This window comes from Lutra lutra, chromosome 7 (genome assembly GCF_902655055.1).
Source record: "Lutra lutra chromosome 7, mLutLut1.2, whole genome shotgun sequence".
Lineage (NCBI taxonomy): Eukaryota > Metazoa > Chordata > Mammalia > Carnivora > Mustelidae > Lutra > Lutra lutra.
This window is the reverse complement of record NC_062284.1, coordinates 16,735,409-16,752,017: the sequence shown is the minus strand read 5'-3', so window position 1 is coordinate 16,752,017 and position 16,609 is coordinate 16,735,409. Positions and strand designations below refer to the sequence as shown.

Sequence of the window (16,609 nt, the reverse complement as noted above, 5' to 3'; positions counted from 1 at the left end):
ATCTCCAAATTTACTTTGGAGAGCAAAAATAAAATAAAATAAAAATAAAATACTAGGGTGTGTCATCCCGTATTTAAAGCTTCGATCCTCACCCCTGTAGGATCGTCGGGATTTGTAGTAGACGGCATTCCTGGTGATTGCGTGTGTGCAAAAACATTACTCGTGGACTTATTCTGTTATCTTTTCACTTCTGATCTTTAACTGACAATTGCTTTCTAGATTTAAATTCTCCACCACTAGGACCACTCAGTCAAAGTATCTATGATAGTTTCATAATCTAGAATAAAAATCATAAGAAGACCTTGAGGTTGAAAGGATTTTTTTTTCCCCCTAAATCCTTTTGTGGAGAGATTTTTGCAGGTTGATTAGGGTGGGGTGGGAAATGGCTGATTGATTTATTCTGTGGATTTACTTCTCCTTAATACTGTTTGGTGAGCGAGCCGAGCTCTTACGGCTTAGAGATGGCAGAAACACGTTTGCGCTCAGTCCTTTTGGATCATTTGGTTCTCCTCATTTTCCAGAACCCCTTTCAGCATTCCACCACAGAAATAACTTTGCTTCCACGTGGCTAGAATTCTCTTACCCTCATGGTGTTCTACAGTTTTGTTCCTGGGGCACCTGGGTGGCTCAGTGGGTTAAGTGTCCCGACTCTTGATCCCAGCTCATGTCTGGATCTCAAGGTCATGAGTTTGAACCTGGCATTAGGCTCCTCACTGGGTGTGGGGCCTACTTAATAAATAAATAAATGAATGAATGAATGAATGAATGATGAGGTTTTATTCCTTTTGTTCTTATTAGATTTCTTAATTTTTGAAAAGATGCCCTCATTCCTAGAACATACCCTTTAAGCACCTAAACCTCCTTTTTTTTTTCTTTTAAATTTTCATATCCTGAAGGTAAGAATTTAATCCATGAATTAAATCCATGAAGGAGTGGAATTTAAGAAAGAATAAGTACATATTCATGCATGGTGATGAAATGTGTCTTCTGGTGTATGTCCAATGGAAGAAATCACCTGGGTACAGGGGAATAAGACATCTCACTGGAAAGGGCATCCCCAGCCTCGACTCAAGACAGGCATCCATCCTACCCTGCATTTAAAGTTCAGGGTCTTTTTCTTGAAATATCCACCACAGGCAACTTCTGGTGTTTGTAACTTGAATTTCTCCTAGAAAACCATTAAACTCTACAGTAAGCATAGCCCCCAGCCCTCCAAGACAAGATCCTTATTGTTTTATTTTTATCAATTCAAAGCAAAATAGAACCTCTCATTAAGCCTTCAACAAATCATGTGCAATAAAATCCCATTAGTTGGACCATACCCAACGGATTATAGTATTTATTGTAATTTTGGCATAAGTTGAACCAAAGTTGATGTTCCTTTTTTTTTTTTTTTAAACTATGAGGAAAAGACAGGCTAAACAGGATGATGGGAAATACAGTGTGTATAGATTACATTGTTTTCACACACATAGTAGTAGCAACTATTTCTCAAACTGTCCTCTCGTTACGAGGATCAGATGTGCGCATTATAGAAAACTCAGAAGCCCAGAAACGAATTTTGAAAAATCAACAGCAGATAACCTGGTGTGTTAATATTTTGGTGTGTTTTCTCCCAGTCTTAGTAAGACGGACTCTTTAAATATAGATCCCTGTATCTTAGGAACTGGAAATGCAGCAAAGACAGTTCCTAATGAGACCAAGAAAATGTTGTTTATTCAGTCATGCCCTTGTACTGTGGAGGCAGTGCTGTCTGTTGACAGAGCGTATTAAAAGACGTTCCCTAGATTTGTCAGCCTTAGCTAATTGGCAGTCTGGTATTTATGATTTTACATTTGGTTAATCAGCCTGGGAGCTACAGTACCCGGCCTTCTAGAAAGTCTCCTTCCCCTGCCTTGGAGGGGGGCCCTGTCCCAGGAGAGGTCGTTGAAAGTCAAGGCCAGGGAGGTACATTTTTGTCAAGGATGGCGGGTCCTGTGCCAGCAACCTGAGTCTCTCAGAGGCACCAAGAATCGGCATGGAATCATTCTCCTGACGTGTTGGCGAGAAACCGAGTGGGTCATCCTCGCACGACATGAACGCTCACTAACATGGCCCCCTCCTCTCACAGATAACATTGCCTCAGAACTGGAGAACTTCATGGGGCTCATTGAGGTGGTGACAGGCTACGTGAAGATCCGCCATTCTCACGCCTTGGTCTCCTTGTCCTTCCTAAAAAACCTTCGCCAGATCTTAGGAGAGGAGCAGCTCGAGGGGTAAGTGCTCCAGATTTCATGGGCTGATGTGCTCCTATTACAGACTAAGTCGCATGATTTCAAAACTCCACGTTACTAAGGGGACTCTTTCTTATTACAAAGATGAAAGGAGGAAGCCAAGGGAAGGCCACTGTCCCCTGCATGATGGCCCGTCCCCTTGGGCAGAGTCCCGTGCAGCCATGATTCTCCATCCTTGGGAGATTGCTGTTCTGGAAAATGGCATTGTGACCCGTCAGTCAAGGGCTATGTATCTGATGTGACTGTGGAAAGAGCAGAAAGGGGTGCTTTGGGGGACCCTCTGTGCCAAGAACAACAGGAATGGGTCTCAGATGCTTAGCCCTCAGATGCTTAGCCCTCTGTCATCATTGACATGACTCTTATCCCCAGAATGCTATACTATGTAAAATCATTCCATCTTTTAAAATACAGGAGTGCCTGGGTGACTCAGTCAGTTGAGCATCCAACTCTTAATTTCAGCTCAGGTCGTGATCTTAGGGTCATAGGATCGAGCCCCGCATCAGGCTCCTCACTGAACACGGGTTCTGCTTGTCCCTCTCCCTCTGCTCCTCCCCATCCCCCTTCTCTCTCAAATAAGTAAATAAATAAAATCTTTAAAAAAAAAAAAGAAAAGAGAAGAAAATACAGTTGACCCTTGAACAACATGGTTTGAATTGTGCAGGTCTACTTAGACATAATTTGGTTTGGTTTGGTTTGGATAAATACAGTATAGGACTGTAAATGTATTTTCCTTATTTTTTTTTTTAAATAATATTTTCTCCAGCTGACTTCACTATAAGGATGCGGTATATCATGCATATAACATACAAAATACACGTTAGTCAGCTGTTACTGTAAGACTTCTGGTCAGCAGTAGACTCTTAGTAGTTAAGTCTGGAGGATGTCAACAATTCTATGTCAGTTGGCGATTGTGCAGAGTGTCCCCACCCAAACCCCCACATTATGGGGTAAACTGTATATTGGCACGGAAGAGATTTGGAGGAGTATGGATAGCTCATTTTGTTATAAAAGAAATCCTAATGGACAAAACTGTTTAACTGATGAGCCTGTCAGATTTGCACACTGGTAGAATTTTCACCTTCTGCAGAGATGAGCTTCACGATAGGGGTTTTAAACTAACCAGAGGCTTTTCAGCACAGGACAGATAAGAGCTGGTGCTTGTTGCTATAGTTTCTGTCCAGCAGTTGTCCTCTGGGTACCTCGCATATACACCTTTCTCTTCATGCTCCCTTTAAATACAGCTCTTGTCTGGCTTTAAGCTTTCAAATAAAAGCAGACATCCATTAATGAGCGAATTCCTTCCAAAGAGAATTTGGGGAAATAATTTAGGGAAGAAACAGGTGGGAAGGTCATGGGAAAGGTTGTCCTTGCTGATTTATCTTCCCCGACTCGGTAAAGTTACCCCATAAGGGTTTCTTTACAGTCTCCCTCCTTTTCTCAGACTAACTCTTGGTCAGTCTCAAATTCTTAAAATTTCCTCCTCTGATAATACAGCTAAAGAGTGAGGACAGCTCTTCATTCCCTCCTTGAAAAGCACACTGTCCTCCCCACTGGGAACACTGATTCTCTAGGAAGAAAATTTCTTTCTCCTTGCAGCTCTGGGGAGGCTGCCACCATGCCCAGCCCCCGAGTATCGCAAATCACTTAACATGGATGGCATGCTGGGGCTCTGCATTTTGAGGTGCTGGTTCTCGTTTGTTGTATTAAAATTTTAAAGTGGATGTTAGCATGGTTTTTTTCCCCCTCTCTCTCCAGGTAGGTTTGTTTCTGGAATCCCTCGTGTTGGAAAACACCTTTTTTGGGCTCAGGGGAGCAGGTCAGGATCTGCAACTTTTCCTGCTGTTTAACGATACACTTTTTCTTTTTCCAGGCTGAACAAGTGATAGACATAGAGGGGAAAACTGGAAGGAGAACTTAAAATTTTTTTTAAAGATTTTATTTATTTATTTGAGAGAAATAGAGGGGAAGGGAGGAGCAGAGGGGGAGGGAGAGAAAAAGGGAGAGGATCTCCAGCAGACTCCGCATTGAACCCAGAGCCCACATCAGGGCTCGATCTCGCAACCCTGAGATCATAACCTGAGCTGAAACCAAGAATCCCATGCTTCGACTGAGCCACCCAGGCACCCCAAGAATTTAATTTTTATGAAGAATTATTACATGATGGGATTACCTTTTAGCCATGTGTTAACTGAAAGTATTACGCCCTTCTATGGAGCTGAGAACTAAGACAGGACTTTTATTTGCATGGATATTTAACGTACATTTCTCATCATCTGAAACTTGTATAAAACCAGATGTCCCAATTGGGAACACTTTAAGGATGCCTGCCATTGCTCAGGTGTTTGGAACTTCTCCAAGCTCAAGTACACTCCAAGCTCCTTCCGTGCCGTGAACATTTTAGATGACCAGGGAGGGCAGATGGGCCTTAGGTTTTCATACCCTGCTGCTGATCAGGGGGCCCTGCAGCACTGAGGATACTGTCCTGCCAGCCTATTCCCTCCTACATGCTCTATGTTTAGCTGGGGTGCTGGAGAATCTTGCTTGTCTGGATGGGAGTTGGGTTCTCTCACCTCCCTTCCTTACCCAGGATTAAAAGAGGTAAAGGCCATTCTCACTTGTGATGAACGCCCCCACAGTTCTTTGGATCGGAGGTGACCAGTAGCAACAACTCCGTTCTTTATTGTGCATCCTCAGACTCAGGAAAGACACTAAGTCCCAACCCTTGACCAGCTCTCCTCACTCCTGCAAGGAGGGAAGAGTCAGAGAGAAGCAGAGAAGAAAGGAATAAGATAGATTCATGCCAACAACAATGCAAAGCAGAACTTGCAGGGAGCTACGAGGGAAAGAAAAGGAATGTGCCATGGGCATGAAGAAGAGGCAGAGAATCTGATTAAGAAGATCCCACAGGGGGCGCCTGGGTGGCTCAGTGGGTTAAGCATCTGCCTTCGGCTCAGGTCATGATCTCAGGGTTCTGGGATTGAGCCCCGCATCGCATCGCATCGGGCTCTCTGCTCAGCGAGGAGCCTGCTTCCTCCTCTCTCTGCCTGCCTCTCTGCCTACTTGTGATCTCTCCCTCTCTCTCTGTCAAATAAATAAAATCTTAAAAAAAAAAAAAATCCCACAGGTTTTCAAGAAGAGGTAGCATTTGAGATGGGCCTTGAAGGGTTTCCAGAAACACTCAGAAAGCGGAGCGTGGAGAAGGCAGTTCAGGATAGAGCAGTCAGAGCAAAGGCAGCGAGTTGGGGCGTCCTGGGACCTGTTTGGCAAATAATGCTGGAGAGGTAAGTGGTATTAGAATTACGTAAGGTGTTATGCACCCGGGTGTGGAGGTTATAATTTAGGTAGGCAATGGAATGCAGTCAAGGCTTTTGAGCTGCAGGAGTGTTAACAAAGCCACCTGGACATTTCATTTCTGTGAGTCTTTGGTTTAAGCCAAGATAACTTTTATCCCAGTGGTTCCCAGACTTTGACGTTAGAACCATCTTGGGTGGGACTAGGTTTAAAAAAAAAAAAAAAAAAAAGTCCTAATAACCCAAAATGCACTCCCAGTTCAGTCAGAATGTCTGGGGGCAGGATCCAGGCATCACTGATTTTTCTTAAAAATCCAAAGTAGTTTCACTGTGTAGCTGAGATTAAATATCACTGCTGTGTCCCGTTATTTCTTCTTCTCGTATGTGAATCCCCAAAGCTCTTTGCCTTTTTTCCTAGATATTTAATTGTCACACCATTGCCTTTAAGTACTATTTTTCTTGATCTTCTACAGGCAGTGAAAACGTAAGTTAGCGCCTCCGTTTGGTTCAGTAGGATGGGAGTCTTAGAGCATTTTTTTTTAAGATTTTATTTATTTATTTGTCAGAAAGAGAGAGAGAGAAAGCACACAAGCAGGAAGAGAGGCAGGCAGAGGCGGAGAGAGAGGCAGGCTCCTGCTGAGCAAGGAGCCCAATGTGGGACTCGATCCCAGGACCCCGGGATCATGACCTGAGCCGAAGTCAGCGGCTTAACCCACTGAGCCACCCAGGCGTCCCGAGCATTTTGTTTTGATGGGGAATTCAGAGTGCTGGGTTCCTTGGCATCCGACCACCTTGGCTTTCCAAACTGGAACTGGGACCTGCCTCCAAGTCCCCTGAGCAGCCCAGACCCCTGAGTCACGTCCAGAGCATGACATTTAAGCGCTATAGCTAGAGTAGAGCTCTAGTCTATATCCAGAGCAAGCCGGCTTCGTAATCGAATTTCCAGGGTGGTGTAAGAGGTAGGCAGGATCACGTTCCAACGTTCCAGTGGCTGGAGAATGGGCCCCAGACGGCATCAGGCGGTCATCAGTTTGTCCCTAAGAACTAAGACATCTGGGTTCCCTAGAGGATGCCACTCAGTCTGTGTAATGTGATGTGTTTCTAGAGTAATAACCTTGGACATTAAGAAAATCCAGGTTTTTCTGCTGTTTAAGAAGGAAGTGGATTTTGTAACACACATGTATAAAATTTCTAGAAAATGACTCATTTTTAAGCCCTTGAATAGAAAACTGGATATTTAGGGGCGCCTAGGTGGCTCAGTGGGTTAAGCCGCTGCCTTCGGCTCAGGTCATGATCCCAGGGTCCTGGGATCAAGTCCTGCATCGGGCTCTCTGCTCAGCGGGAAGCCCGCTTCCCTTCCTCTCTCTCTGCCTGCCTCTCTGCCTACTTGTGATCTCTCTCTGTCAAATAAATAAATAAAATCTTAAAAAAAAAAAAAAAGAAAAGAAAACCGGATATTTATGTTATCTGGACTGTTCCTTGAGGTGAACAGCCTCGAAGTGAACCCTTCTTAGGGCATGAGACAAAGAAAGAGGTAAAATTTCGGATTCTTTGGTACCACCAAGGATCATTGCCCCCAAAAGCCTAAAAGCAGATGGAGGTAATAGGGTTCTAAGACTAGAAATTCTTGGGTACATTTGGGCATCTCTATGCTCATGACCCCAGCCCTTGACTTTGCAACACTTGGTGCTTCATTCTACCTTCCTGCAACTCTAAGATTATGTTGCAACAGAGCTGCGTGTTAATACTTCCCTGGGACTTTTAAAAAGACTCAACCATGTGACTCACCATTTCCAGGCTCTACCCAATCTCTTCCCAAGAGAAATGAAAACATGCCCACGCAAGACTTGAATGTGAATGTTCATAACAATATTATTCACTTGAGCCCCCTCCTGCCCCCCCCCAAAAAAAACCCACAGGAAACAATCCAGATATCCATCAACAGATGAGTGGATAAACAAAATGGGGTGCGACGGAATAGTACTGTGACAATGATATAACAACACAGGTGAACCTCAGAAAGGTTAAGCTAAGTGAAAAAAAAAAAAAAAAAGCCAACACAAAGGGCTACACATAGTATGATTCCATTAGTTTCTAGCAAAAGCAGGACTACGGAGACAGAAAGCAGATTGGCGAGGCTGGGGGCAGGATTAGAGCCTGATCACCATTGCAGCGAGGGAAACTTGACATCGTGGAAGTGTTCAGAAACTGCATAGTGGTGCTGGTGGGACAGCTGGATGTATTTACTGAAGCTCGTGGCTCTGTATCCTCAGGGTGGGTACAATTTTTGGTAGGTAAATTATACCTCGGTTAAGCTATTTGGAAAACCCTCAAAGAGGAAACATTTTCTGAGTTTCTCTTTGGTACCTGGTGCCACTTGAATGTAGATCCCCAGCCTTGCCGAACCACCAAGGTTGGTGTAAATATTGGATTTGAAGGAGATTGGACGTGGTGTGAGCATCTGCGAAAAAGCCAAATCCTGGATCTGTTGCAGATTTATAGGATGCTGGAGACAGCCCTGTGTGCTGGGTTCTGATGCCCCCTAGAGACAGCCGGAAAGAGTCCATGCTTTCTCCTCTGAGAAGCGAAAGGGAATCATCAGTTGTGTTATTTGCAGATTTTTTTTTTTTCCCAGTTTGTTAGTAAGGACTGAAGGGGAGTGAGGTGAGGGGGTTGGGATATCCCTTCCTACCCCCATCTTCTGGACTCCCAGCCTTCCACTACCACTGCTCCTGGGCTGGGAGAAGCCAAATAAATATGTTTTCTAGCGTTGTTGCTTTAGTAAGTGGTGGAGATGTCACTCAGACCCTTTGACCTTTGGATTCTCAAAAACGATGCTCCAAACCCCAGCTCTGGGGTCGTCTTCTATGCACCGTGCCAATCCCCAGCACTTTCACTTTCCTCTGCTTCCACACCCTTCCTGCCCTTCATCAGAGCAGGTGGGGAGGTGGGTGGTTGTTGATAAATCAGAGGTAAGATAACCCCAAGCCTGGAGCCATCCATAAAACACCTCTGCGTATAGTGTACAGTAGGCATCCAGAAGATCCACACAGATATCCTCACGGAAATGACCGACAGCTTTTAACTTACCTCAGTTGGTCTACCTCCTATCAGACGCCCCCTCCCCCAACCCAAGTACAGAAACAAACATCTTTTGCCTCACTAAGAAGGCTGGGAGTCAATACCAAGGTCTGTAAAACCCAGGCATCTGTGTAAGCTACAGAAAAAATAAACAAGTTAAATTTTAAAATATTTTCTGAATGTAAAGGCAGGAAGTTTAGGAACAATTAGGAAATCACATTTATTGAGCAACTGACTTGTATAGTCATTTCCTTTAGGAGACAATGAGAAGGGGTGTGTGTGTGTGTGTGTGTGTGTGTGTGTGTGTAATGTTCAGACAGGTCTCTGCCTTTTGCCATCTCTTAATTGTCACCTGATCATGGAAGGGGAATTTGGGGGGAGCTAGGCCCCAGCCCAGGGTTGGAAAAGCAAGAACAGTATTGACAGGCAGCTCATGAATGGCTTGGTTATTATTCTGATGAGAGTTTTATTTTTGTTTTTCTGTCGCTCACAGAGGCTCCATAACGCCTGGGTTTTATTGATACTGGTATCCTGGCTCCAGGCCTTCTCAGTGTTGTAAAAAAAAAAAAATGTTTGTGTTTACTGTAAAAAGATAATCTTCCTTTTCAAAGTGATTAATCACACACAAAGAATTTCAGTGGGCCTGCCATTCATTTGTCAAATTCCTGATTTATAATTCATGCTTCCTCCCATGGGAAGAAGCATGTTTTGTTCAGGAGGTATTTTCAGCGCAGATTCTGATCCCTGCCGGCGAGATCCGTCTAATAAAAAGAAGCCTCGTTCTGTGTTGAGACAGAGGTTTGACCAGGTTAATGCCTTTCCTTCCGGCCTAGAGGTTTCTGCACTGACAAGGAGTTTTCGTCCCACGGGAGCCAGCTGAGGAAGCTGGGAGCAGCCAGACCTTGGTACTGGACTACAGAGTGTCCTTGAGAGCTGGACGTATTCGTGGACAAGAATGGGCCTGCCTAGGAGGCCTCTGGTTTCTACCTGCAGACCCCACCTTCGGTCGTCTGACGACCCAATCACCCAGCATCAGCGACAGCCTGGCACTGGGGGAGCAAGGAGATGTGGGTGGCGACTGTCCCCAAGGGATGGCAGGTCTCACCTTGCCATGTCCCAGCGCTTCCCGCCTGCATACCTGGGCTTATGTTGCATATCCCAAGTAGATTCATGTCGACAGTGTCTGAGGCTCCTTTTCCAGTGGATGTATGTGTCAGGGAGTGAGCTCTTCCTGAGAGGAAAGTATCTGTCAACTCAAGTTTTTGCCACCTGCTTTGGTGGCCTTGAATGTGTCCAGCCAGGGTGGGTAGAAGTGAGAAGACTCATGTGGTTTCAGAGGTGCTGCCCTTGGACTCCCTCTGCCCACTGAACCATGTGCAGGCAGGGCTCCCACTCCCACCCCCTACACGTCTGTGTACAGGGCCCAGTGCCTCTGGAGGGCTTGGGCTCAGGCTGATGGGACAGAGTCCCCCTCAGCTCTGTGACTCCTTTCGGGCATTAGGGTTTTAGACTCGTAAGACAAATAGGGAGCTCAGGTGCTCATAAACCTTGTTGTCCTGTGAGTGTGCGTTCGTGCCCCTGTCCCTCCAAGAAGACTGGCTGGATGGCTACAGAGAGCACTGAGGGAACTGCCTATGGCTCATTAATGACCTTTGCAGTCCTGGACCCTCATCTTTGAATTCCCTGGTGAGTTCCCAGGCAGGTGTCATGAGTCCGCTAGGCCTTATTAGAACCATAACTTCTGCTTTCTTCTTAATGAGACTCAAGCTGGGGTTGACCGAGTGGGTAGAGGTGCTGGTGTGATATGTGCAAGGAAACCCATCAGGCCCCATGGACACAGCCTCTGGGACAGAGGAGTGCTCTGGACTTCTGCCCTGGCTCTCCTGGCTTTGGAAAGTGGGCCATCCTCTCTTCTCTGCAGCTTGTGTGTTGAATCATTCAGTGGATGTTAACAGTAGCTGAGAGTGCTACACCCATTCCTAGACTCCGTTCTGCATGAAGTGCTTGAGTGAGCTCCTGAAAGCCTGAGGCTGGGGACCGGGAGAGGGACGGGAAGGATTCAAGGTCCGTGGGGAATAGACCTTTCATCACGGAGAACTTGGATGGGCAGGATGGTCCTGCCTACCTAGAGAAAGAGGTATACAGCCTGGATCTTTCTCCAGACCCCCCAGCTGTAGCTGTCTACGCTCCCACCCCCAGAGGATGGATTTCTCTCTGGGCAGCCAGAGATCGCTGTTGCAGATTCTGGCCATCCTTCCGTCTTTCCTTCAGTCAACAGGTGGAGCTTCTGCTTCTGCTTCTGTGTCCTCCCCGCCTAGGGGCAGGACCGTATCTCACTTGGTCAGCTTGTTGCTGACCAACAGCCCCTTGTTGGTGCCCAGCACCTGTTAGCCCGGTGCCCCTCCAAGTGCGATCCCAGTACCAGCAGTGCTAGCATCACCTGGGTGCAGGTTAGCAATGCAGATTCCTGGCCCAGCCAGCCCTACTAATGAGAAACTCTGGGAAGGGGGCCCAGCCATCCAAAAACAAGCCTTGTGCACACTAACCTGGGAGTGTTGGTCACTGAGTCACTGCTGCCTGGATTGTGGGGGGGCGCAAGGGCACTGCCCAAAGGGGGCTCTCTTCCCCCATCTTCTCTAGGGACTGTGGTTGAAGCTTTTTAGGATGGCGTGAATCTGGAGGAGGGAGCTGGCCCAGGACTGGTCCACCACTGGGTCTGTATCCCTGCCCCGTTCCCTCTCCTAGCCCACCATAGGCCGCGGATGGCACAGATGGGATTTACCCCCAAGGATAACAGCAGATTCTCCAGCAAATATGTAAGCCGTTCCGGTTGAGTAGCCGAGCATATCTGTTCTCCCATGGACTGATTTCAAGTTCGTTATACATACTCTGCTCCGAGAGAAATACCCAAAGGCATTTCTCCGGAATGATTCCAGTAATATCCTCTGGTGTGAGAGGCATTATTTGTTGGTAATAGAGGTCCTAAAATTAATTAGTGTCTTATCGATTTCAATATGCTGTCTTTGAGTCATGCTGTTGCTATTGTTAACAGTAACTGTCCACTCTCACACACTGTTAATAACTGAATCTCTTTTTGGCAAAGGCAGCATGTTCCGGAGCCCCGTGCCGAGGAGGACTGGCGTGGGGTGACCAGCAGGCGGGCAGGGGCACTGGGAAAGGGCTGGAGCACTCACGGGCATTTCTGTGCTTCCAGGAACTACTCATTCTATGTCCTCGACAACCAGAACTTGCAGCAGCTGTGGGACTGGGACCATCGCAACCTGACCATCAAAGCTGGGAAGATGTACTTTGCTTTCAATCCCAAATTGTGCGTGTCCGAGATTTACCGCATGGAGGAGGTGACGGGGACGAAAGGACGCCAGAGCAAAGGGGACATAAACACCAGGAACAACGGAGAGCGAGCATCCTGTGAGTGGCCCCAGCAGCTGTGACAAAGTCAGCCCCTCTGCTGATCTGCCGCGATGGCTAGCTCTGTGGGTGGCACCCCCCTTGCCTCACTCGGGGTGGGGGGCGGGGAGAGGACATGGGGCCTCCTGAGCCAGCACTTTGCTCCGACGATGTGTGCGTATCTTCAGAGTCAGTAGTGGGGCCGATTCATGATAGATTCTTACTTGTCAGTGTCCCTTAGCATCTCTAGGAGTGTGCTGAACATTTAGAAATGGGCTCCTGCTCAAAGGGAGTATTTTACGGAAGTGCCTTACATGGACCCCTGGGTGGCTCCGTCGGTTTAGCGGCTGCCTTTGGCTCAGGTCATGATCCCAGGGTCCTGGGATTGAATCCCGCATCGGGCTCCCTGCTCAACGGGGAGCCTGCTTCTCCCTCTGCCTCTGCCCCTTCCGCTGCTCATGCGTGCTCTCTCTCTCTCTCTCTCTCTGATAAAATAAATAAATAAATAAAATCTTAAAAAAAAAAAAAAGAAGTGCTTACAGAATGTAGGGTTAAATGTCTTTTAAGGCATAGGTAGGCAGTGAGATCATTTTTCAAGGAAGAGCTAGTCCTCTCCATTGCTGGGGAGCACACTCGGCTCAGTCTCCCCCAGTGTAGAGTAAGCCTCAGGGCAGAGGGGACTGAGCTCCAAGCCCAGCATGGTGGCCATGGGTTCCCTGTCTCTCTCTTGGCCTCCTCCTCACTCCCACCCCAACACGGAAAGGATAGAGAGAGCCCACCTCGATGAACGGATGCCGCTTTTTAAATTGAGAACCACATAATTATAACCTTGCCATGGTTATATATACGTTCAGCTCTTGTATCTGAGATCTAACAGCATGTCTCTCCTCTAACCCTGTTTATCAAGCCGTTTTTTAAAATGTTGTGGTTCTGTTCGGCTGGAGAGGGTTATAAAAGTAAATTCTCTCTCTGCCATCAGCTTTTAATAAGGGAAGGGTACTAGGAAAAAAAAATAGAGTAATTTACATGATCAGAGGCGATTTGCTCACATGTACACACACACACACACACGCACGCACACACACGGGAGGGGAGGCATTGTGAAACCATTAGCATTTGACTGATTGGTTTTGCTGGTGTCTGGATTTACCTGGTAGACACGCAGATTGCTCTGGAGGAAGAGGGAAGAGGCCTGACACGAAGCTGCCTGGTGTGTTGGCAGCTGGCACCTTCTCCCTCACCCGCCCGCAGCAGCCCCTACCGGTCCCCTTGTTCGGACCAGGGCAGGGCTGATGTGGCTGAGCATTTCCCAAGCATTTTCTCGGCCCAGTCAGCCAGTCTGATCTGTAGGACTGTGAATACAGTAGCCGTTACTTCCTTTGAAAACAAAATCATGTTTTCTCCTTAAATAACACATTAGCAGGAGCTACAGCTTAGTTCTAACCTCAGACCAGCATGTTTTGCCCCACTGACTTCTTAGTTTTGACCGCCGTTAGCCTCTGCTTCACCCGCTGAGTGCGCGTCGGGATTCAGGCAAATAGAGGCAGACAAGGACAGTCGGTCAGGGAGCTTCTGGTCTCCGTGAGGGGAAGCAGTCAGCAACTCTGCCCTGGTTCTTGAGGGTCATTTGAATCTGGACGGAAGAACAAGTCGGGGCTCAGGGCAAGATCCCCGCTGTAGCTCTCCAGCGACTTCCCCTGGCGCATGGGCAGCTTGGCCAATGACATTGTTCTTGTCAGTGTGTCAGCCCCAGCCGGAGGTCTTCCAGGGGTGTCTGTATTCTTCCAGGTTAATGCCAAGTTTAGACACAGAAAAGTGCCCCCCCCAATGGCACACCTGGGCCATTGGCGTGACTTTGCCAGTTGCACAGAACAAGGGGGATCACAGAACCCCTGGATGGGTGCCAGCATATCACAGAAGATCAAGGTCCCCCCAGGAGCCTGGGGCCTTAGGGATCCACTGAAAGACCAGGTGACTTGCTCAATCAAGCAATTCCTCCCTGTCAGGTTAGGAATCACAGATTCACGTCCAAATGTGACCAGTTGTGCTGAAACAAAGGCGCGAGCTTTGTTGCAGCTCCGTGTGGTAAAATGTCTGGGTTCTCACTAGAAATGAGAGCCACTGAGAAGTCCGGGAAAGGGCTTGGCATGCACAGCCAGCTTTGGAGAAGGGGGAGACAGGGCGGGGCAGGTGACTTGTCCGATGGGTGGAGGAAAAGGGTGTTGATATCTGTCACAGATGTACCTTTGTGCCCCAGGTGAAAGCGACGTCCTGCACTTCACCTCTACGACCACGTGGAAGAACCGCATCATCATAACGTGGCACCGTTACCGGCCCCCTGACTACAGGGACCTCATCAGCTTCACCGTCTACTACAAGGAAGCGTGAGTTTCTGCGCTCGGTGGGGTCCTGTGGGCGTGGCCGTGGGCGGGGAAGGCGGAGCTTCATCCTCACCGTCTCTCTCAGCTGTCACAGGATATCCATCACCATGGTGACGACCACAACATCACTGTGTTAGCCTGAGGCCTCCAGTTTTTTCAGTGGGTAATTTAGAGGGGTTTGAATAAAATAATTGCAAAGAGAAAAGCTTGTGTTTTAGAGAATTAGGTTAAGTCCCAACGTTCATGAAGTGGGATAGAGGATGTGTCCATTGACCCATACTCCAGGAACACCCTGTGGGATGCTCAGCTCCCTGGAGGGGACCCCCAGACAGATATATCACGTTATTCCATGAGCCCTTCCCAAGACCTGGTCCTCTGCTCTAGGTAATGAACTAGGGAGGGAAAATGGAGAGAGACTGACCTCTGTGTTCTGAACATTTCATGATCTATCCCAAAATCTGCTGGGGGCTTTTCTCGTGCCTTCCGGTTATATTTACCTGCCTCGGTAGCTGTGACTTATTCCTCCAGATGGCAGCTCTTTTGGTCTCCCTCTTCCTTCCTTTGCCTCCTCAGCCAGGTGGTACCACCAGCCTCCCTAGTCACCCTCCTTATCCAGCTCCCACTGTGATATCGTAGGTCTCCTTCCCCAGTGACTGGCTTCCTCAGCGCTGGAACCAGAGCTGCCAAGGACAGTATCTGGTCCTCTTTCCCCCGGGGTCATAGCTGTGAAAAAAGCGGGCCTCCGGATTATTAGGTGTTCAGTGTGTTTATGGATGGGAGTCATTCATGGTCTTCCGTCGTGAGGACGGGGAGGGGTAGGTTAACCTCTGTTTCAGGAGCCAGGGTGCAGGGGCTGTCCAGCCCTTTCATCTGATAGCTGGAGAACCCCTCCCCACCCAAGCATGTGTGCAAAGTACTCTCTTCTCTTTGATAGTTCCCCCAGTGCTTTGGCAGTGTCAGCTGATAATCTCACCAAGGAGCTGGTGTTAGTTTCCGAGACAATCCGGAAACTAAATATTTGAATATTATCAGATACTAAACAATCACAATTGTTTGTAAGCAAATGAGATTTTTGGAATCTCTATTTTAGAAGCTCTTTTTTCTGTAGCAAAAGTCCTTTTCCCCCCAAAGTTTTATTCTTCATCGGTAGCTGATGTTTGCATGAAATGATTATGCTTGTTTTTTCTTAATGGTGAAAAATGCCATGATTGGAAGAGAGAAAATGAGCCTTTGCCTGCATGCTTAAGGAGCAGTGTTTTCCATCCCAGTAACAATCAGAATTTACTCTTCCTGGGGCAGGGTATGCCATTCTATGGTGCGTTTGTAAATGTGGAACCTGGGGTCCATTTTATTTTATTCTTCAAAACAAATCCAACGGACTTTCTGTTTTATTTAGAATTCCTGTTATAGAAAGTGTGACATGCTAGGCCTCTGGGGAAGATTTCAGTGAGCTTTGATGTCAGAGACCTAAACCTTCCTCTGAGCTTCATCTCCTGTCTTCCTAGACCTTTTAAAAACGTCACGGAGTATGACGGGCAGGATGCCTGTGGCTCCAACAGCTGGAACATGGTAGATGTGGACCTCCCTCCCAACAAGGATGTCGAGCCTGGCATTTTACTGCAAGGACTAAAGCCCTGGACGCAGTACGCAGTGTATGTCAAGGCGGTGACCCTCACCATGGTGGAGAACGACCACATCCGCGGGGCCAAGAGTGAAATCTTGTACATTCGCACCAATGCTTCAGGTAGCCACACAGCACCCATCCCGTATTTTTCATGAGCTCACCGTGCTTACTAAAAGATGTCTCGATCCTGGACGAGTCTGTCTTGTATGTGTTTCTTATCAATATCTAGTGCTCTATCATATTATTTTTTTCCCAGTCCCAATACCCTAAGCTCTTCCGGGCCATCTTTCTGGCCCATCTTCCATCATCTGCCTGCTCTGTGCCAGTGAGCCCAGGTCCTCCTACTGGGCTGGGGTAGTTTGTTTGGAGGACCCAGCCAGGATTCAACCCACTGTTTTATTTTCATAGTTGAACCTCCAGAAACTGAACACATGCTGATTTGGTGTTCCAGTTACCTCACGCGGCTCGTGGGTTTTCCATCTACATTCTGTAGAGGCAAGGGTTCCAAGGAGGTAGACGGAATTTGGAAAGCGTCAGACAGAGTATACTGTG

The 16,609-nt window shown here is 47.4% G+C and overlaps 1 protein-coding gene across 2 annotated transcripts in view; it reads left to right on the top strand.

The window, feature by feature from the left end:
* IGF1R (insulin like growth factor 1 receptor) overlaps positions 1-16,609 on the top strand; it is a 302,105-nt gene that overhangs the window by 239,084 nt on the left and 46,412 nt on the right. For both annotated transcript variants that reach the window (XM_047738742.1, XM_047738743.1), the window contains 4 exons: positions 2,111-2,255; positions 11,859-12,073; positions 14,310-14,436; positions 15,939-16,177. In XM_047738742.1, coding sequence (XP_047594698.1) covers positions 2,111-2,255; positions 11,859-12,073; positions 14,310-14,436; positions 15,939-16,177 — 726 coding nt within the window. The remainder of the gene's footprint in view (positions 1-2,110; positions 2,256-11,858; positions 12,074-14,309; positions 14,437-15,938; positions 16,178-16,609) is intronic.